General features: G+C 39.3%; 1 protein-coding gene across 1 annotated transcript; it reads left to right on the plus strand.

Moving 5' to 3' along the window:
• Positions 1-8,881: 8,881 nt before the first annotated feature.
• On the plus strand, positions 8,882-12,423 carry LOC147882403 (uncharacterized). Its single transcript, XM_087400233.1, has 2 exons — positions 8,882-11,933; positions 12,056-12,423. Exons 1-2 carry the CDS (start codon positions 8,882-8,884, stop codon positions 12,421-12,423), a joined length of 3,420 nt encoding a protein of 1,139 aa, XP_087256359.1.
• Positions 12,424-23,023: the final 10,600 nt, after the last annotated feature.

A 23,023-nucleotide genomic window follows, 5' to 3' on the forward strand; every position in this document is an offset into this window, starting at 1 on the left:
GTTTCTCTGCATTTTGCATTTAGGGATGCACCATTGTATATTGCATCTACTATCTTCCTAGTGTAAGCCAACCTCATCCTCTTCCCCACATAGGAACCACAACACAGACCATCAAATACCTACTTGCAAACATCAAAACGTCTCTTGGAAGTTATGGGGGTTGATTTATAGATCTGCCGACCGATCATCTTGTCCACCCTATTTTTTCATCTGTTCAACCAACATGGCTGCATATTTGGTTAGGTTAAGCATAATTAATACAGCTCCAAACATGTTGAGAAAGTTTTGTGTGGCACCAATATTCCATCTTATGTCCCAACTATCTATTATAGACATGTTAACATATCTATCTCATAGCATAAGACAATTAACATACATACATACACACACACACCCAGTCTTATAGGTTTTGCCACATTATTCCAAATACAACATTTGTTGCTCATTTTTTATGGTCTCTTTCTAGCCTATTGGTCCACTACAAATCTTGGCAACAAACATAAATTCACTTTCTTGAGCGCATGCTATGTGAATTGTAGCCATTCTAGATTTCTTCTCCATTTAGATCCTACTCCATATATGTGTGCATGTACGTGAATGAATTCCATCCTCAAACCTGAAGCAAACGACAAGATATGGAAACCAATAACTTTTTAGAAATGTCCACATAAATAACCAAAACATAGGTACAAAAGCACACCTCACAACCTACACTACATGGACATCAGGATGATGCTACTGGATCTGAGGCCATGGATTGCTTCCCAATTTTCATCTCACTCTTGCTGCCGCCTACCTCTGAAGTGAGTCTTGAGTGGCTTAAGGAGGATCCCCAAAACTCTTTGTCAGTACTCTCTCTTATTACATGATCTGCTCACTGGAGTAGCTGTTCACAAGCACTGAGAGAGCTGCTGCTACTAATGGTTCCTTTGTTGCACCTTGCTGATGCCTTTGGTACACCTTCTCTTATTAAGTGGAGGAACATATGAGGGCTGGAGTTGCTGGTTACAGTATGTTACTTCTTTGTGCACTTCAGAAATTTAGATCTATAGCCTGCAATGCTGATTTGATTACTCTTTGCAATTCCTTAATGCCCCTCAAGGGGGGGTTTATATCAAGAGCTTAAACCCTCTTTAAACTTCTTGTAGAGCCCCAATCTAGCTGATGTGTCACTTTGTTGGATGACCTAGTCTTTAGGTTGGCTAACCATGACATGCGCTATAAATACCCTCGGGTTATTACATTTTTGCCCACGCTCAGGGCCTGACAGCAGCCCATTGTGCCCCTACATCAAATCCTCAATTTGGTTGTATACCTACCTTAAATAAGGACCCATGTCACATTGTGCATACCGATGTACATAGCAACGTGGCACATACTAACTAGCAAACATATGAATTTTGCATTGCCAATTTCAACGATGTTTTTTTATTTGTGCTTACAAAAACAATTCTAAGGCACACAAAGAATCAGAGAGAAGCATCGGGAATCAACCACCATCTTGTAGTGGGGATGAACTCATCGTTTAAATTATAGAAAGGATAAGATTGCACATTGCAATAGCATCAAGAACACATTTGGTTTTGATCAAGTAAGGGAAAAGGTGTACTTTTCCAAGTTAAAAGAGTTACATCTAGTATCCCATGACCAGTAAAAAGTGACATCTAGTCTACCATGAAGATAAAGAAATTCAACTATAAGGATTGTGGTACTCATATTTTGCAAGTTCTTCTCACATTTACTTGTCATTTTGATTTTTCTAAATGACAGGCACCACCATATATCAACTTTGAACATGCAATTTTAAAGTCTACCTCCTGCAATTTTCCACACACGGTTGTGACATGTATAGTCAAGATATATTTTGTATACTAATAGATGGGCCAAATGTGGTTTGTGGACTAATTTCTTTAGGCCACAATATGTGACAAGATTAGATATGATGTGTTCTATAAAGGTGCCACTATTGATTGCTTGCAAAATCTTTCAAAGGAAATAGTTTGAGCTTATTCATGCTATCAATCACAAAATAAGAAACATCATTGAGAGCTTGCAAATCTTCCAATGCAGGAAATAGTCTGAGCTGATTCATGCTGTCAACCTCAAAATATGAAACATGTTGATTGCTTGCAAAATATTCCGAAGGTTCCACCATTGATTCCTTGCATAATCTTATAAAGGAAATATTCATATTTGATTCATACCATCAATTTAAAAATACGAAAGATACTGATTCGTGGATGTGAGTGTTTGGGATATTGATTTGCATATGTGTATGTGATAGAAAAACCCTAAAGTCTTGTTTAATTATTCTTTAAAAATATGGTTTCTACATCATATCTCTCGGAATGCTTCGACTACCTAGTCATCATAGTCCTTTAATCCTATCTACCATGACAATTAAGTTTAAGGAAATATGATTAGTTGTTGTTAAGAGTGAAATGTATAAATATGAGGAAAAGTTTTACATTTTGTCATAATTGCTACAATTCACTAGATGAACCTAATCAATTGCAAAGGTTTCAGCTCCAAGTGTTCCAACATCTATGTTATCTTTAAGTTTGATCGTTGATACAATGCCCCAAGGTTTTGTCTTCAAGACAACTCATTACTTATACTATTAATGCAATTTGAGAACCATCATTTTGAAGCTTCCTATCTAGTATAGTTCCAAACCATATTATAGAAATCTTCTGTACATAAAGTGGTTTATTTGTTCTAATACAAATGGCCACATAGGTGATTGAAAATTTTTAAGGATAGGGCACACACATGGTTTTAAAATGAGCACCACTCTAAGAATGCATTCATATGTTCATTTATCAAAATGGGGTGATTTTTATGATTTGCACCATGGAAGCAGAGATTAGATTCTTCTAAGGATATCAATTAGATCTTGATTATATTCAATTGTGCCTTTCATAAGAGAAGGATGGTGGGATAATCCTCATTGGTTCTTGTCAAATACTTATTTGAAATAATGGATGTATATTTTTGCCCTTTTCCAAAGTGCATTTGCAATTTACATATTCAAAGTGGTAAAAAATGGAGTGGTTTTTTGCACTAACAATTGGATGCTATATCTTTTATTCATCGCAAATTTATGTCAACATTACACAATTACCTATACTATAACATATAGAGTGTTAATGCTTTGGAAAACATGAAGAGTTTATCAACATCATAGGTTTTGAAAGATAAACCAATAGACTTGTATGTGAGGCTTGATGGGAGGTCCTTGGCCTTGTCGATGACAAAAACTTCAATAAAACATCACTCTTTTTACCATGGACAATGAGATTTGTAGGTTCAAAGGAGAACTCACGAATTATGTAACATAGAAGAAGAAAAGGGGACCTTTGACTTCTCTAGTAAAGGGTGTGGATATAGTTCATTTTTTCCATAGGAACAATTATACAAGGGGACAATAGGGTGTTCCATCGAAGGGAGGAAATATTGGCAATATGACGATTTTTATCATTTTTACCATGAATGGGGAGGAGGCAAATTTATTTTTGTTTTTGGGTCTACCATGAAATGAAAGAAATAATGTAATATTAGGAGTGTTAAATATGGTGACCAAGGAAACTTAATTTATAATCCTTATTTGAGATCGCATTTCAATAACATAGATACGAATTCTTTTTTGCTCTTATTCCATGACGGTCATACATGGGGCTTGATAACAGCAAATATATTTTCTTGATGTCGACAATTTAGTTTGGAAAGGTAAATATTTGCATCATATGTCTTAAAACACTTCTATTATGTAATCACCTTGGGTCTCGTCTACAGATTAATTATAAGCAAGCTAATTAGAATAGTAAAGAGTCAAACCTATAGATGTGAGGTAATTGAATTGACCTTGTAATAACTACTACAATTGACTGGATGTATCTAATTGATTACAAAGGCACATAGTTTGCAAGAAATATCTTTTATTTTAGAACTTTAAAGTACATTAATCAATTCAAACTTTGGGTTGTGATGATTGCCATAGTACCATAATGATTTCTCTATAAATATACTTTATCATCTACATCAATGCAATTTGACAACTTTCATATCATGCATACTTCCACCCATAATATGAGACTAAATTTTTGTTTCCACACTCTTCGTTCTAAACTAGATGGCCACATGTTAATTAAGTAGGTTGTGATGGTTGCTATAATGCCATGATGCTTTCCCATAAAAAATAATTCATTATCTACACCATTGCAATTTGACAACCATCATATTCAACTTTCATGTCATGCATAGTTTCCAAGCCATATAAGACTAAACATTGGCTGATCTAAAGTAGTACATGCGTGGTTCAGAATTGAATGGTCACATATGTGACATGCTTTTGAATTTTATGATTTGTGCCATTAAATGGAGAGACTTAATTGCTCTAGGGGTGTAAAGCACAAACTTGATACTTTTTAGTATGGCCACTGATGAGAGAGGGATCATAGGATAAGGTCCATAATTTAAAATACCATTAACAAGATAAAGTTGGATCTTCTAAGGGCATAAAGCACACACTTCTGGAGTAGATCCACCCAAAAGACAAGTTTGGCCTTGCAAGTTAACTTCTTTACATCTAGTCTATCTTGAAGGGACATAAGGTTGGATCTTCCAAGGGCATAAAGCACACACTTGTGTGGTAGGTTCACCCAAAAGGCAAGGTTCTTGTGGAGTAGGTCCAACCAAAAGGTAAGGTTTGTCCTTGCAAGTTAAAAGGTTTACATTTATTCTACCTCGTTTGTCCTTGCAAGTTAAAAAGTTTACATTTAAAAGGAGTAGCTCTCGTTTGTCCTTGCAAGTTAAAAGGTTTACATTTATTCTACCTCGGACAGGGGACATATTCGATTATAAGAAGGGTTATATACTATATATGGATAGACACTCCCACATGTGTACACGCACACACACACGCGCGTGCGCGTGTGTGTGTTGGTGGATCACAAAGGAAAAACAATACTCATTTAATTATCTAATATTCGAATCATATCTCTCTTGGAATATTTAGGCTTTTAGTCCTATGTATAATGAGAATCAAGTTTCAGGAAATATGATTAGAGATGGTGAGGAGTGAAACTTATAAATATGAGGAAAATGTCTACATTTCGTGAGAGTTACTTCAATTCACTAGCAAAGGTGTATGTTGACATAGCTTCTAATGTTTGGACTCCAAAAGTTCCATCGTCTATGTAATCTTAGGAGATAGTCAAGTTCTCGCACCAAAAGAAGACAATCATAAAATGATTGCCGGAGAGAACGAACCCAGTAAAAGAATAAATCATAACCCTACTCTAAGGATGAAAGCAAAATAACCAAAAAAGTGTGCTTAAGTAAGCACTCAAAAAATGAGCCTAAGTGTTAGCTGCAAGAGAAGTAAGAAATGCTTGCACAGTTTATGGCAAATCCAAAGTAGTCTCATTGAAATGTAGCCAAGAGAGTCTTGAGATACATCAATGGTACAAGGTAGTTTGGAATAGAATACAGAGAAAGTCATCCAAGGTTGAATGGATACTGTGATAGTGACTATGCAAGGGACCATGAACCTAAAAGATCCACACAAGGATTTGCATTTTTTCTTGGTCAAGATGCTACATCGTGGTCCTCAAATGAGCAGCCAAGTGTTTATCTTCAACAATAGAAGAATATAGGAAACTCACAATAAGTGCATGTGAGGCACTCTACCGCGCACAGGACAAGAGTAGCATGGGTCCCAAAGTGACTCCATAGGCAAAGGATAAGAGTAGCATGGGTCCCAAAGTGACTCCATGACGATGACCACTCCTCATCTTACTTATAAGCTCTCTCCATAGGAAAAGTGTGAGATACATTTCGCCAATTTTGTGACCCTCCACAGGCAAAGTTCTCATGCCAGCATGGGTCCCAAAGTGACACGATGATGATGACCACCCAATTCTTTCTTTTAAGATGTGCATGTGGTCAGCAAAAGCTAGAAATCCTGTGGCGAGCTTGAAAGTTGATACATTTGGATGGTAAAAAGAGAGAGAGAGAGATCTAGGCTGCAATGATCAAGGGGTGTACGCATGCAAGACCGAGCGGTCTGATTTGTAGACGTCAATGACACAAGGCATCTTGGATATTTTAGTGTTTAGCCTGGGAATCTGTCTGACAATCAAGTCTATCTTGAAGGGACATAAGGTTGGATCTTCCAAGGGCATAAAGCACACACTTGTGTGGTAGGTTCACCCAAAAGGCAAGGTTCTTGTGGAGTAGGTCCAACCAAAAGGTAAGGTTTGTCCTTGCAAGTTAAAAGGTTTACATTTATTCTACCTCGTTTGTCCTTGCAAGTTAAAAAGTTTACATTTAAAAGGAGTAGCTCTCGTTTGTCCTTGCAAGTTAAAAGGTTTACATTTATTCTACCTCGGACAGGGGACATATTCGATTATAAGAAGGGTTATATACTATATATGGATAGACACTCCCACATGTGTACACGCACACACACACGCGCGTGCGCGTGTGTGTGTTGGTGGATCACAAAGGAAAAACAATACTCATTTAATTATCTAATATTCGAATCATATCTCTCTTGGAATATTTAGGCTTTTAGTCCTATGTATAATGAGAATCAAGTTTCAGGAAATATGATTAGAGATGGTGAGGAGTGAAACTTATAAATATGAGGAAAATGTCTACATTTCGTGAGAGTTACTTCAATTCACTAGCAAAGGTGTATGTTGACATAGCTTCTAATGTTTGGACTCCAAAAGTTCCATCGTCTATGTAATCTTAGGAGATAGTCAAGTTCTCGCACCAAAAGAAGACAATCATAAAATGATTGCCGGAGAGAACGAACCCAGTAAAAGAATAAATCATAACCCTACTCTAAGGATGAAAGCAAAATAACCAAAAAAGTGTGCTTAAGTAAGCACTCAAAAAATGAGCCTAAGTGTTAGCTGCAAGAGAAGTAAGAAATGCTTGCACAGTTTATGGCAAATCCAAAGTAGTCTCATTGAAATGTAGCCAAGAGAGTCTTGAGATACATCAATGGTACAAGGTAGTTTGGAATAGAATACAGAGAAAGTCATCCAAGGTTGAATGGATACTGTGATAGTGACTATGCAAGGGACCATGAACCTAAAAGATCCACACAAGGATTTGCATTTTTTCTTGGTCAAGATGCTACATCGTGGTCCTCAAATGAGCAGCCAAGTGTTTATCTTCAACAATAGAAGAATATAGGAAACTCACAATAAGTGCATGTGAGGCACTCTACCGCGCACAGGACAAGAGTAGCATGGGTCCCAAAGTGACTCCATAGGCAAAGGATAAGAGTAGCATGGGTCCCAAAGTGACTCCATGACGATGACCACTCCTCATCTTACTTATAAGCTCTCTCCACAGGAAAAGTGTGAGATACATTTCGCCAATTTTGTGACCCTCCACAGGCAAAGTTCTCATGCCAGCATGGGTCCCAAAGTGACACGATGATGATGACCACCCAATTCTTTCTTTTAAGATGTGCATGTGGTCAGCAAAAGCTAGAAATCCTGTGGCGAGCTTGAAAGTTGATACATTTGGATGGTAAAAAGAGAGAGAGAGAGATCTAGGCTGCAATGATCAAGGGGTGTACGCATGCAAGACCGAGCGGTCTGATTTGTAGACGTCAATGACACAAGGCATCTTGGATATTTTAGTGTTTAGCCTGGGAATCTGTCTGACAATCAAGTCTATCTTGAAGGGACATAAGGTTGGATCTTCCAAGGGCATAAAGCACACACTTGTGTGGTAGGTTCACCCAAAAGGCAAGGTTCTTGTGGAGTAGGTCCAACCAAAAGGTAAGGTTTGTCCTTGCAAGTTAAAAGGTTTACATTTATTCTACCTCGTTTGTCCTTGCAAGTTAAAAAGTTTACATTTAAAAGGAGTAGCTCTCGTTTGTCCTTGCAAGTTAAAAGGTTTACATTTATTCTACCTCGGACAGGGGACATATTCGATTATAAGAAGGGTTATATACTATATATGGATAGACACTCCCACATGTGTACACGCACACACACACGCGCGTGCGCGTGTGTGTGTTGGTGGATCACAAAGGAAAAACAATACTCATTTAATTATCTAATATTCGAATCATATCTCTCTTGGAATATTTAGGCTTTTAGTCCTATGTATAATGAGAATCAAGTTTCAGGAAATATGATTAGAGATGGTGAGGAGTGAAACTTATAAATATGAGGAAAATGTCTACATTTCGTGAGAGTTACTTCAATTCACTAGCAAAGGTGTATGTTGACATAGCTTCTAATGTTTGGACTCCAAAAGTTCCATCGTCTATGTAATCTTAGGAGATAGTCAAGTTCTCGCACCAAAAGAAGACAATCATAAAATGATTGCCGGAGAGAACGAACCCAGTAAAAGAATAAATCATAACCCTACTCTAAGGATGAAAGCAAAATAACCAAAAAAGTGTGCTTAAGTAAGCACTCAAAAAATGAGCCTAAGTGTTAGCTGCAAGAGAAGTAAGAAATGCTTGCACAGTTTATGGCAAATCCAAAGTAGTCTCATTGAAATGTAGCCAAGAGAGTCTTGAGATACATCAATGGTACAAGGTAGTTTGGAATAGAATACAGAGAAAGTCATCCAAGGTTGAATGGATACTGTGATAGTGACTATGCAAGGGACCATGAACCTAAAAGATCCACACAAGGATTTGCATTTTTTCTTGGTCAAGATGCTACATCGTGGTCCTCAAATGAGCAGCCAAGTGTTTATCTTCAACAATAGAAGAATATAGGAAACTCACAATAAGTGCATGTGAGGCACTCTACCGCGCACACAAAAATTTCACCAGAGAAGTGTGTTGGATGTGTTATAAGCGAAAGAGTTTTGGGGTTTGAAGATGGAATCATGCAGAATGGAGCTCCTCCTGGTGCTACTCCTTGCTGTTGTGGGTACTAGTGGTAATGCATTAAGGAGCTCCTCACTACTGGAGTCTGATGCAAAGGCCTTACTCAAATTCAAGCTCCAAGTGATAACACTCGACCCTGTGCATGCCCTTGACGGTTGGGCAATGCCTCAAAATGTCTGCGAGTGGAACGGGGTGGTGTGCACGTGGGCTTCGTCTTCTCTCCGCGTCTCGTCCCTCGAACTCAGCGCTCGCTCCCTCCATGGATCTCTACTACTCCCTCCTCACTCCATCTTCCCCCTCTCCAACCTTCCCTTCCTCTCCATCCTCGACCTTTCCCAAAACTATCTCACCTCATCCATCCCTCGCCACCTTTCGCTCTTGCACCGCTTGCAATACTTGGACCTCTCCCAAAACCAGCTCTCAGGATCTATCCCCCCAACCTTGGGCCGTCTGCAGGACCTGCGCATCTTGTACCTCTTTGGCAATAACCTCTCCGGTGCCATTCCGCCTCAGCTTGGCAATTGCTCGCTGCTACAGACGCTCGATATCAGTAACAATTCCTTCACCGGATCAATCCCATCTTCTTTGGTTCGTCCAAACACGCTGCGCCATTTTCACATGTGGGGCAATCATCTCTCAGGAGGCATTCCCCCGCAGTTGGGCAACTGCTCTCGACTGCGGAGCCTCATATTGTATCGGAATCTTTTAACGGGATACATACCATCTTCTCTGGGTCTTCTAAAGAAGCTGCAAACTTTGTATTTGTCGGGCAACAATCTCTCCGGAGCCATTCCGCCGGAGTTGGGCAACTGTTCCTCTCTACAGAACCTCTCATTGAGCCAGAATGCGTTAATTGGCTCCATCCCATCTTCTCTGGGTCGTCTGCAGCAGCTGCAAAATTTGTATTTGTGGCGCAACAATCTCGCCGGAGCCATTCCGCCAACGTTGGAGAACTGCTCTGTGCAACAGATGCTGGATTTGTCTAGCAACTCTTTGACGGGCTCCATCCCCTCTTCTCTGGGTCGTCTTCAACAGCTGCGAATTTTGAGCTTGTGGGACAATCGTCTCTCACAAAACATTCCGCCGGAGTTGGGCAACTGTTCCTCTCTACAGAACCTCTCATTGAACCAGAATGCGTTAATTGGCTCCATCCCATCTTCTCTGGGTCGTCTACAGCAGCTGCAAAATTTGTATTTGTGGGGCAACAATCTCTCCGGAGCCATTCCGCCAACGTTGGAGAACTGCTCTGTGCTACAGTTGCTGGATTTGTCTAGCAACTCTTTGACGGGCTCCATCCCCTCTTCTCTGGGTCGTCTTCAACAGCTGCGAATTTTGAGCTTGTGGCGCAACAATCTCTCCGGAGCCATTCCGCCAACGTTGGCGAATTGCTCTGTGCTACAGTTGCTGGATTTGCCTAGCAACTCTTTGACGGGCTCCATCCCCTCTTCTCTGGGTCGTCTTCAACAGCTGCAATTTTTGAGCTTGTGGGGCAATCGTCTCTCTCAAAACATTCCGCCCCAGTTGAGCAACTGCTCGTCGCTACAGAAGCTGTGGTTGCATACCAACTTGCTGACCGGACCCATCCCGCCCACGTTAGGTCGTATTCGCGGTCTTCAACAATTGATGCTCTGGGACAACCGACTCACAGGGGAAATCCCTGCAGGGCTTGCAGGTCTCAGAACCCTGCAGGGATTGAGGTTGGATTCGAATGAACTTACGGGCACAATTCCTCAGAAACTAATAACTGGATGTGTTAGTCTCGAACTCTTTGACCTGGGAAATAACATGCTTAGAGGTAGCCTTCCCTCTTCGTTAGGGCAGCTTCAGCATCTAATGCATTTTTCGGCATCTCACAACAGGTTGGTAGGCTCCATACCAGGCGGCCTCCGAAATTGTTCCCAACTGAATTACCTGTACCTTAGTTTTAATAGGCTTTCCGGTCCTCTCCCACAAGAAATACCTGCTAGTCTCGTCGAATTCGACATTTCCCATAATTCTATTAACGGCCTAGTACCTGCAGGGATAAGAAGCCTGGTTCACGTAGTAAGAGTGGATCTCTCGCAAAATAATCTAACTGGCTTCATTCCGGACATCCTTGGCCAACTGGAAAACCTGGTATACATCGACTTCTCAGTCAATCGTTTCTCTGGAGAGATTCCTGTGTCTCTCGCCACACTCTCCCTCCTTACTTTCGCCAACTTCTCATACAATAGCGACTTGGAAGGTGCTGTGCCAAAAGGAGGTGTCTTCGACAACTTGACTGCAAACTCTTTTTTAGGCGATCCCCGACTATGTGGCCCTCCCATCTTATCGGCCTGCCCCTCTACTACAAACAGGGCCGAAACAATATTTATCACCTTCTGGAAAATTGCCGCCATCTGCACCTCCGTAATTGCAGTGCTTTTCTTTTCTGTGCGTACTCTTTGCATTTTGCGTGCTCGCAAAAAGGTATCGACCCAGTTGCCAACGCTCAAAGCTGTGAGATTGAAGGTTTCTCAAGAAGACCTCTATGTTGCCACGAGAGGTTACGCCGGAGAACATTTACTTGGGTTGGGGGGAACCAGCAGTGTATACAGAGGAAGAATACCACAGCTAGATCAGGAAGTAGCAATCAAAGTTCTCAAAGTCGCTAACCCGAATGCTCTACGGAGCTTAATTACAGAGTGCGAGATCTTGGGCCATGTGAAACATCGAAATTTGGTGAGGGTGTTAACCTACTGTCACAACATGGAGACAAGTACGTTGGTATTGGAGCTAATGAAAAATGGAAGCCTCGAACGCCATTTGTACAACGGCACCGAGACGTGCCATCTGACTTGGGAAGTACGTCTAGACATTGCCATCGGTGTTGCTCAGGGAATGGTGTACCTGCACGATCATTGTGTGCCCCCCATTATTCACGGCGATCTCAAGCCCAGCAATGTATTATTAGACCAGGACATGACTCCAAAGATCAGCGACTTCGGGATTGCCAAGTTTGTTACAAGAGCTGACATAGGAGCAGCTTCTCTATCATCATCAACAAAGCTTCGAGGCTCCATCGGATACATGGCACCAGGTGATAATTTTAATTAATTTAGATCTGGTTTTTGCTACATGTACCTCCTTATCATTTATGTTGCTCTTCTTTAGTTGCTTCCCTTACTCATGAGAGATTCGGTGGTCAATGATCAATGACAGAGTATGCATCATCACGACTAATGACCACTAAAGGAGACGTGTACAGCTTCGGTGTATTGCTTCTGGAGATGCTGACGCTAAAGATGCCAACAAGTGACGATCTTCCAGCTGGAATATCCCTATCAAAGTGGGTTTCTTCTAGTGATCATCCTTTGAAATCCATTGATGCTACTTTGTGGAGAAGCTATACATCAAGTGAAGTGGATCACCAACTGGAAGACTCACTCATTGCCATGCAGAATGTAGCCCTTGTGTGCACTCGGGAAAGCCCACGCCATCGCCCAACCATGAAAGTTGTTTTGGATAGGTTGATTCACATCAAAACCCAATCTCATGACATGCCATCCACAAGTGAGTGTATGAACTAGAGACTTTAAATTACTGCAAGTTTCCAATGAAAAAGCAAGTAATTTATTTACACTAGGCACAATCATACTATGATCGGGAGAAAAATGTTGTCATTCACACTTGTAAATCTTCATGCTCATAGATTATTCACTAGGCAAAATCTAGGCACAATCATACTTTGATAGAAAATGTTGTTGTTCATACTTGTAAATCTTCATGCATACTTTGATAGAAAATGTTGTCGTTCATACTTGTAAATCTTCATGCTCACATGTTGTTATTATTGGGTGGTTATTTGACTTCCATAAAATAGCCTGAAATTGCATTATCTCCATGGTGACATCTTATTGTTGCACTCCCTTTCTTTGACATCCAACCTTGTAAAGCCTTCTATGATATTCCTTGTATCACAAACTTAAAATGGATAAATCTCTTGTCTCCATTGCAAATATCCATTGAAGAGAAGATTTCAAGTAGCATGAAGAACAAGATTTACATTAAATGCTTGTGAACCTTTGTAGGTTGATAGCAATATTAAAAAAATAGTTGAAAGCATACATTACAAAATATGAACATCATAACAAGATTACTTTCCTCCTTAGTATTTGAAACATAGTCTCACATTTCATTTCATAATTATTAAATTATTCTCTTTAATGAATGCATATAAGAACAACTTGTTGAGACTTGTCATTTGCTTGGATCCCAAAGCAGTAAAGTGTGTCTTCATTGAATATTCTATGCATGAGAAAGGGTATAGATGTTATAACCCTTCCACTCACAAATTTACACTAAGCAGATCAGATGTTGTATTTGATGAAATGAGCAATTGGTAACACTAGTGAAAGTGGTTGATGATGAAGATGCACATAATAGTGATGCTGCACTGAATGTAGAGTAGCAATTACAAGTTATTAGTGGACGAGGAGGGTCCTCTAGGGGCATTGTTTGCTTGGGTGTAGCCATTTTTGGTGAGGTTCAGGGACGTTTCTGTATATAGGTATCTTGCATGACCCATAACTTATGCATTGCTCAATGGAATTTGACAAACTTTGTCTTCAAGTTGTAGTACACATTCCAACTTGAACATGAGAGCAAAAATTTATGGAATAAGTATTTGAAACGAGACCATTAAGGCATTACAAGTGCTATGTTGCATGTGAAGCATGCATCCTGAAGACTATAGGATATAGCAACTTATTCAAAAACATCAAAATTTTATTCTATACATACATGCAACCAAATAATCATTCTAAAGTACACTACGTGAGCTTCTCCTCAACCCAAGGACACACCTAAATGAGATCATTATGCATGGGTTAATGGGCCTCTAATGTTGTGCTAAAGTGATGCATACACATTTGAGGGCACGCTTCATAACCTTTTTTTGATTTGTTGAAAACGAAAACGAATTGAAAATTTGGAATCCAAACTATTGGGACTAGTGCATGGTGGTCTTAAAACATTGATAGTTGTTGGTAGAGATATCTAGATTCACCCTAAAATGGAAGAAGTTGAAAAAGTGCAATTTGTGCATATGGGTCATTTTTTGCTTGGGTGTAGCCATTTTTGGTGAGGTTCAGGGACTTTTCTGTATATGGGTATCTTGCATGACCCATAACTTATGCATTGCTCGATGAAATTCGGCAAAATTTGTCTTCAAGTTGTAGTACACATTCCAAACTTGAACATGAGAGCAAAAAATTATGGAATAAAGATTTGAAACAAGACTGTTAAAGCATTACAAGTGCTATGTTGCATGTGAAGCATGCATCCTGAAGACTATAGGATATAGCAATTTATTCAAAAACACCAAAATTTTGTTCTATACATACATGCAACCAAGTAATCATTCTAACACTATGTGAGCTTCTCCTCAACCCAAGGACACACCTAAATGAGATCATAATGCATGGGTTAATGGGACTCCAATGTTGCGCTAAAGTGATGCATACCCATTTGAGGGCACGCTCCATAACTTTCTTTTGATTTGTTGGGAATTTGGAATTAAAAACACTTTTAGAGGGCTGGAATACCAATGGAATGGGTTGGTGACTATGACCCCACCAATGGGGCTATTTATAGAAATCCCCCTAGATCTGGTTGACTGGCAGCCAGCTGACTGGTTTGTGGACTGGCCGACTCAGTCTACAGACTGGCAGTGCCATCCTCCCCTAGATTGGGTAATGGCATCTTTGAAGCCATCAGATCCTACACGATACGGAACATAAACTGACAGATAGCAACTCTGTTTCCTTTCTTTGCACACAACCTCCGAGTTGACCTTCTGATCCACTCCTTTGTCGATCTGTGTGTCCTTGGAGCTCAATCACTCTTACAACTCTGAATCGTGAATTGACTCTGATGCCACTTGGGAAAATATCTGAACATGTACATCTAGCTCAAGTCTTGGCTTTTGGTACCATGTTAGAGCACGCAAGCGGCGAATTGAATCACCCACGAGATCACACCTAAGCACTCTAGATCATATACGAGATGTGTACACATACATGTAAATGTAAACCACACGGTCAGATCTGGAATAGACAGCAACATATGAGCACCAATACTTGAATAAGAATGTCCAATAAAGGACACATTATGTATTACACAATGGTGCACTCACAAACCACACACTGTGTACAGCGGAGTGGTGCACGCTAGTGCTGGATCTGCCTTGACTCTTTTGATCTATAGGTCATGACCCTCTCTGGTCTTTTACCTATGAACTAAGAGGTGCGAGCCTCTGTGAACTCTTCAAGTATGATGTACTTCTTGCACCTGTGATCAACTTGCAACTTGATCTAGAACAATTAACAATCTATTTGACAACAGTGGGCCTTCAACATCATGTGAGTCTGCAATCTGAGCTATATTTGACTTATCAGTTTGAGCTTTGAACTGTGATTGCAATCTGCAAGCCTTAAGGTCTCTGCCTGCAGTTGCAAGTTTTGCTTTCGTCAGTAGGGATGCCATAGTAGCTAGTCCTTGCTATGCGTGATGGAGTTCACGGTTTTCAACCTTATGAGTGACTATCATGAGATTGAAACTGCACTATGTCGTGTTTTTAGAGGACGAGTTTGGGAATGTTCCTGGATTCATCTAGGTATATATATAATTGCTTTTGACCTATGGCCTACCCTAAAATGGAAGAAGTTGGAAAAGTGCAATTTGTGCATGTGCAAAATTTTAATAAATCCAATATTATTTACAATTTTGAACTGTTTCTTTTTCCATGCACTTGCTTGCTATATGGCTCATAAGCATGCCAAAGGTCATTGCATTTAATAATACACAGCATCAAACCCGATAGCATGCCCTTTAGACTATTTGTGTTTTGAAGCATTGTAGGCCACATTGCACTTGTTTGAGATATCCAATTCTACTGACGTGTATTGTCGAAGGGGCAAACTGACGGCTGAAATTTTGCTATTCCCATGAATTTTGAATTTTCACACCTCCTGCCCATCAAATCTTGGAAGATTTAAGTACCAACAACCTACCCCTGCCTTGCAAACACCCTGCAACCCGCATGCACCTCAACGTGACGTTGCATAGACTTTGCTTTGCCATTGTCTTCTTTCGGGTAAGTTGTCTTCGATTCTTTGCTTGCCTCACTAGCTTGCTTCTCTGGGTGTATCTTGACTGATCGTGGCCATGGCGTCAATGGCAACATGCAGCTCGCCATGGCTTGCAAGAGAAGCAGACAGAGGCTACGAGGCAGGAAAGCCAAAAAGCTAGGTCAAGGCACAAGGAACAGAGTGCGGGTCGAGGAAAGCATTGGCATGGTATCGAATCAGCAATGGAAGACACTTTTGCAACATTTCTGAAGGGAGAAACAACAAGAACAAAGAAGACTCCTTGCAGAGCAGCATCAAGAAGTGGTTGCAGATGCACGCATTTGATCATTGCCATCGGAGCGAAGAACATGAGCTGTGGTATCATGATTGTGGGAGCATTTGAGGCAGCAACATCAGGCCATTCAGGTGATTACCAATCTCGAGTCTTCACAAGCTTTAGCCTGCACCCTAAAGTTCGTAGAGTAGCAATCCTACCAACACCTTGGGAGATGCACGCCCAAGAGATGATGCTCTCTAACTTGAGAAATGGCCTACAGAAAGTAAAAGGGGTGCACAACTTAGATCAACTAGATGCAAAGAGGGCAACATTAGCTATGTTGGTGTCCCTTGAAACAAAGGAGAAACGGCTTGGGCGCACAATGTCGAAGATGTTGTCAATTAGAAGGACCAACGTGGCTCTAGCAGTTGAACGTAGAGCAAAAGCAATGCATGATCATCCCAATTCGAGAAGTCTGTGGGCTTCAACAGAACGCAAGAAAAGGAGACAGCCTAAGTGTGAAAGTCATTGCTACAGTGACGACATTTTGGCACAAAAATATGAGAGTTTCTCCAAATAGAAAGGACATCTGTAAGAAGCGGACGAGATGAAAGGGTTTTGAGGAGCACATCATACATATGCTAGATACAACGCAGGTTAGTGGTACCTAAACGAGCCCGATGGTTGTTTGTGATTGAGCTTTGGGATAGTTTACTTGTTTCTTTTCTTAAACTAGGCTTGGACTAAATGTGATTGTCCTAAACTAGCCCAGTGGTTGGAACATTATGCAACCATAGACTGGTTTAGCTCAATCACCAGTGATGTGATTGTCCTGAACTAGCGTGGTTGAATAGAAATTAGTTGTTGTCTAGCCCGGTGGCATAGTTGAGCAGAAATTAATAGCAATATATTTTGCAATATATTGTTATTTTACTAAACCAGCTCGATGGTTGGAACATCATGCAACCGTGTGCTTCAGCTCAATCACCAGTTATGTGATTGTCGTGAACTAGCATGGTTGAATAGACATTAGTTATTGATGAGCCCGGTGGTTGAAGTTATTGTGTTTCTTAGTACTTAAATTGTGGAATTCAAAAATGTAAAGAAATATACTTGTTATTGTCTAATATGTGAAGTTGAGATATACTTGTTATTGTCTAATATGTGATTGTCCTAAACAAACGTGGTTGAATAGACATTATTGTTGTCCAGCCCAGTGGCATGGTTGAGCAAAAATTAACAACAATATTTTTCGCAAGATATAGTTATTTTACCAAACCAGCTCGGTGGTTGGAACATCATGCAACCGTGGCCGCTTCAGGTCAATCACCAGTTACGTGATTGTCTTGAACCAGCATGGTTAAACAGACATTAGTTGTTGACTAGCCCGATGGTTGAAATTATTGTGTTTCTTAGTACTTAAATTCATTAAATTTAATTTCCTACTTTTCGAGTCATATACCACTGTCAAATTGTGGAATTTAGAAATGAAAAGCAATATATTGTTATTTTCTAATGGTGAAATTTAGAAATGAAAAGAAATATACTTGTTATCCTCTAATCTGTGAAGTTGAGACCGTCAGGCTAAACCATCCCGGTGGTTGAAAATGAGACAGTGTCCTAAACCATCTCGGTGGTTGAAATTGTGATAGTCCTAAACGTGTCCTAAACCAGTCTGGTGATTGAAATTATGACTGTCCTAAACCAGCGCGGTGGTTGAAAGTTGTTTTGCTTCATATATACTTTAATTAGACTGTGTTTTGTATTCTTTTAGTAGTAGCAAAAAGGGGGCTCTTTGTTCTATTGTTCCCACATGTTGGGTCAGTAGATAGAGTTGTATCTCAAGTTTGTGGATCAGAATCTAGACTTTTCAATTGGGCAGAGGAGCTTTGAGCATTGTAACCCCTGGTACATCAGGAAACTCAAAGACAGGAATGTTTGTTGTTGCACAACACACATAGACTTTGACTTGGCCTAGCAACCTATGAAGGACTTGAGATCTGGTCATGTTGGAGCTTTGCTCCATGGGGATCGATGCCCATGCCTCCCCAATGAATGCACAGTCTGTAGGCCACCTGGATCCTTGTCATGTGTTGGAAGGGAGGACAGGTTTTGTAGCTTGAGGTCTTTATGGAAGCCAATGGTTTGTCCAAAGGGAGACCATGAGTGGCACAGGATTGAATGCATTTGCAGCACATGCAAGCATTGCAGTTTGAAGCTGAGACGAAGACATTCAATATCTGTCCAAGTGAAATGAGGGAAGACAACCACATTGCTCTAAAATGGAGGAGATTTGAAAATGTCAATGTTGAAGGATCCGATAAAAAGAGATGGCTAATGTCATATAAGAGCACCCACCCAAGGGAGCTTGTAGGTCACGTGGTTCAATCCATCCCAAAATATGTGCTTCACAATTTCATAGCCAGCTGGTAGGATAAACAGTTCAGGACATGCCTTGCCAATTTTCCTTGTGACTTTATTGTATCTGTCATAGATTTTACAGAAAATTATTCTTTTCAAGAACAAGATGAGATACAAAGTGCTCACTGGTACAAGAAGCAAATAACAATTCTTGTGCATATCACGTATAGTCATTTGCTTGATTCTTCCATGCCTGATGCCAATCTGCTTGATGACTCACAAGAGTCCAGGTCAATGCAACACACTCTGTTACAAAGGTGGTCTACATAAACATCTTCATAACTTCTTATGAATTGAGCTACTATCGCCTAAGAACATCAATAGATGACCAATTCTCTAGGTAGTGTACATAAATCCTTTTATGTGTAAGTGGTGTACATATACACCTCACTTGGTATTAAAAAACACCCTTAACTATAAAAATACATTGACATAAAGTTTAAAATACACCATTCAGTATAAAATGGACCTCATAAACAATCTTTATACACAATAATGAGAGTAAAGAATTAAAAAAACTATCCGTGACACTGCAAGGTCTTGCAATTCATCTATGAAAAATACACATGGCTTCTCCCAAGCATGACCGCTCATTGTTATGAAATGCTCTGTATCAATGCCATTGATGTGTGCAAAGTTTGTATCATTCTCTGATAGCAAGAGATCATAGGAGAAGCTGAATGGAGAACCATTATCTAAACCACCAATTGCTCTACCTTGGGCAGTGGACTGCAAGGACTTTTTCTTGATGTCCATATATTCTGTCTTTACAACCTTTGGCATTTTAGCTCTTAGATCCTTTGTTGGTGTGGCATCTGCATCCATTGAAGCCAACCACTTTCTAGCCCATGTCTTATCAAGCAGTTGACCTAGGCTAAGTGCTTTCTTCTTATCCACATCAATTGACTTGCCAGCTAACTCATCATCAGATTTCAATAAAAACAATAGTTTGGAGAGAGAAGCCTCACTTTGAATCATTCAGGTGACCACTTCATCCAAGTTGCTATGCCTGCTCTTCTTTCCAAAGAAGCAGTCACCGTTTAGGATCTTCTTGCATACTTCTTCTGTTATTGCATTTGGAACAAACCTTAATGCTCTCCACCAAACAATAGACATCGGTTTCATTATTTCTTTCCTTTGAGTTGCAGTGTGCTCTGGTGCCTCAAAGGATATCTTTCCTATTTCATATGCTTGGCAAACTCAACCTTATTACTTGGTACGCCTTGCGTATTGCTTTACAACACCTTTCAAGCATCTATAGAATTGAGTCCTCTTTGCCATGTACTTAGATGTAGGTCTCCTGCCCTTCATTGTTTGTGGCTTTCCACAGCCCACCCATAACTCCCTTGCCTTTATCACAGGATCTTAGAAAGAGAAGAGCTTTTTTCCAACCTAAATGGAGCAGAATTCAACCTTTTTGATCCTAGAATGTACTTCGAGTCATCATTAAATATGCATACATGACAAATGACCCGTTGAAACTTTTCCATCCACTCAATTTGTGGCAAGTTTCCTTTTCTTTCCTCATCGAGGGTCATCCTGCAAGCTTCACAAAGTGTTGCCCATCAATGGGCTCAAACCTGCATCTTAATCTATTCTTTGCCAGCATGTATCTCTTCTCGATGTCAGTCCTATATCAACTTTGGTACAAAGCCTCCCCACGAACAAAGTCACTCCTTCTGAAGTTCTCAAAAGCATCAAGAAAGTCCACGCGCTTTTGAAATGTGACATCAGGCAATGTAGGATCATCTTCTTGAAGTCTCTTTAATGCCATAGGACAAAGAGTGATATTAATGGCAACTGGAGTTCTTGTTTTCCTTGTATCTTCATACAATTTGTGTGCAAATGTCTTATCTAGCTTTCTTTGATTTGTGAACAATGAAGCTCAATCAATAAGCATTGTGGCCATGCTGAATTGTGAAAACCCCCAAATGTACCCCTCATCCTCTGGAGGATGTAAGTCTGCCACACTTGTAGAAAAGTCTGCGAGACTTGTATCTTCTTATTGCGGATCCTCCTGATCAGCACTTGAACGATCTGCACGTGGAGTAGGAGTTATTTTGGCTCTCTTTCTGGGAATAGCTATGGAACTTAAATCTGCTCCACGATCACTCCTTCTTGTTCCTGTAGTTGCAGCAGTCGATGGTGTAGGTACAGTTGGAGATACTGTAGTTATTGCCGCAGATATTGTAGTTACTCTTGTTGGAGATACTGTAGTTATCACCACAAATATTGGCGGTACAACTTGAGAGCTACATGTTATAGATGGTGTACTTACTATTGTTGAAGGCACACCATCACCACTTGGAAATGCATCCCACATTTTCTTCAATGCTTCCAAGGCACTAATTCATTCTTGGGATCCCTCAATTGAATCTGGTAAGGGCTTCAAGAAGTGCTTGTGCATAACTTGTAACTTGTAGACCACATCGTCCTTCTTCCCTTTGCACACAACTTCTATCAAATTGTTTTCTTTAATGTTGATAATTGAGACCATGCCACCATTTCTTACTGCCTCTGAAGAATATTTCACGCTTGACACATTCTCGGTAGTGATCACCAAAAAATACTTTGATTTGCGCTCCATAAAATACCAAGCATGTTCAAGATATTTGAAAGACACCTTGGAACCAAAACTCGAAGCCATAGTTTTCTGCAAAGCAATCAAAAACAAAAAATGAGAATTACAATGATTTTCAAACTCAAAATATTAAAAAAATTGCTAATTAAATATTTAAATATTAAAAAATAAAAATTAATTGAAATTTCAAAAGTTCAAATATATTTTTATATTTCTAGATACTATTTTTTTATCTAATATTTTTTTACATAAATAATTTAATTCAAAATATTTTATAAACATAGATAAAAGAATTTAATTTAATTTTTCTAAAATTTTGTTTGATTTTTTTAAAATTTTATTTTATTTATTTAAATTTATTTATTTATATATCTATATATTTAAAATTTAATTTAATTTAAAAAAATTAAACTTAATTAATTTATTTAATTAATTTTTATTTAAATTAAATTAAAATTTATAATTAATTTAATTAATTTTTTAAAATTTATTTTATTTGTTTTAGTTATTTAAATTTATTTATTTATTTAAAATTTAATTTAATTTTTTAAATTTATTTATTTATTTAATTTTAATTTTTTTATTAAAAAAATTAATTTAATTTGTTTTAATTTTTTTTCATCCCTTTTTTTTTTTTGGGAGCCCCAAAGGGCCCCCATTTAAGGGAGGGTTAATCCTCTCCCCTAAGCCCCCAAAGGGGGGCCTGCACGGGCCATGTTGCGCACGCAACAGGCCCCCCTTTGGGGGCTTAGGGGAGGGGATTAACCCCCCCAAGTAATAATAAGCTCAATGATTATTTATTATGTCTTTTTTTGAGTTGCTAATCTATTTTTGTACATAAAATAGGTATTCACCATAACAGAGGGTATGGATGTGGTGTTATATAAGAAGAATGAAGTGGTGGCTTTTGGACAAATTCATAGTCTTGATCCTATGAATGTGTGTCATTTCCAACGTTGTGGTGAGAGAAGATGTGTAGTGATAATCACCAACATTGTGTACATTTAAAATATCCACATGGAGACTTTGAAACATTGGGAGATATCTTACAATGTGACATATTTGATATGCAAGCACATAGAATGCTCTGGGACCAAGACGAAATTATTCCAAAGACATACTTTCAAGATATCAAGAAAACTTATATTGAGGGGAAAAAAGGTAGAGATGTTATCTTACTCCGAAGAAGTTTTAGCAATTGGCAACTTTAAGGGCTATGCTCAGAGTTTTCTCTGTATAGTGGAGATAATTAAGTTGACTAGCGCAGGTGTCATTCAAAATGCAATGGATAGTACTTCACATCTAGATGTCCATGATACTATGTCTCATCTACAAGTTCATAGTACTTGTAAATGGGGGTTAGCTTTCTTGAAATCAAGTTTGCCCAAGACAGTTTCCTTCAATGTCATGGAAGACACAATAGAATATTATCAGAAGAAAAGGACTATAACACAAATGGGATCCAAATTGATAAAAAGCTATAGTAGTGATCAAGAGTATCATAGTGGCATGCTCATAGGTATTGAGGACATTTTAGTAACAAATGTTGATGCAAAAAAGGTTTCTTGTGTTGCAAGTGACTCAAATATACTCACTGGTATAGAAGACTTGTCTTGTGTTGCAAGTGACTCGAACAGGCTCACTGGTATATAAGACTTGTCCTATGTTGCAAGTGACTCGAACAAGCTCACTGGTATAGAAGACTTGTCCTCTATTGTAAGTGACTTGAACAGGCTCACTGGTATAAAAGACTTAGACTCAAACATGCTTACTGATATAGA

Source organism: Dipteris shenzhenensis, chromosome 29 (assembly GCF_047967505.1).
Source record: "Dipteris shenzhenensis isolate YYH24624 ecotype China chromosome 29, Dip_SZ_1.0, whole genome shotgun sequence".
Lineage (NCBI taxonomy): Eukaryota > Viridiplantae > Streptophyta > Polypodiopsida > Gleicheniales > Dipteridaceae > Dipteris > Dipteris shenzhenensis.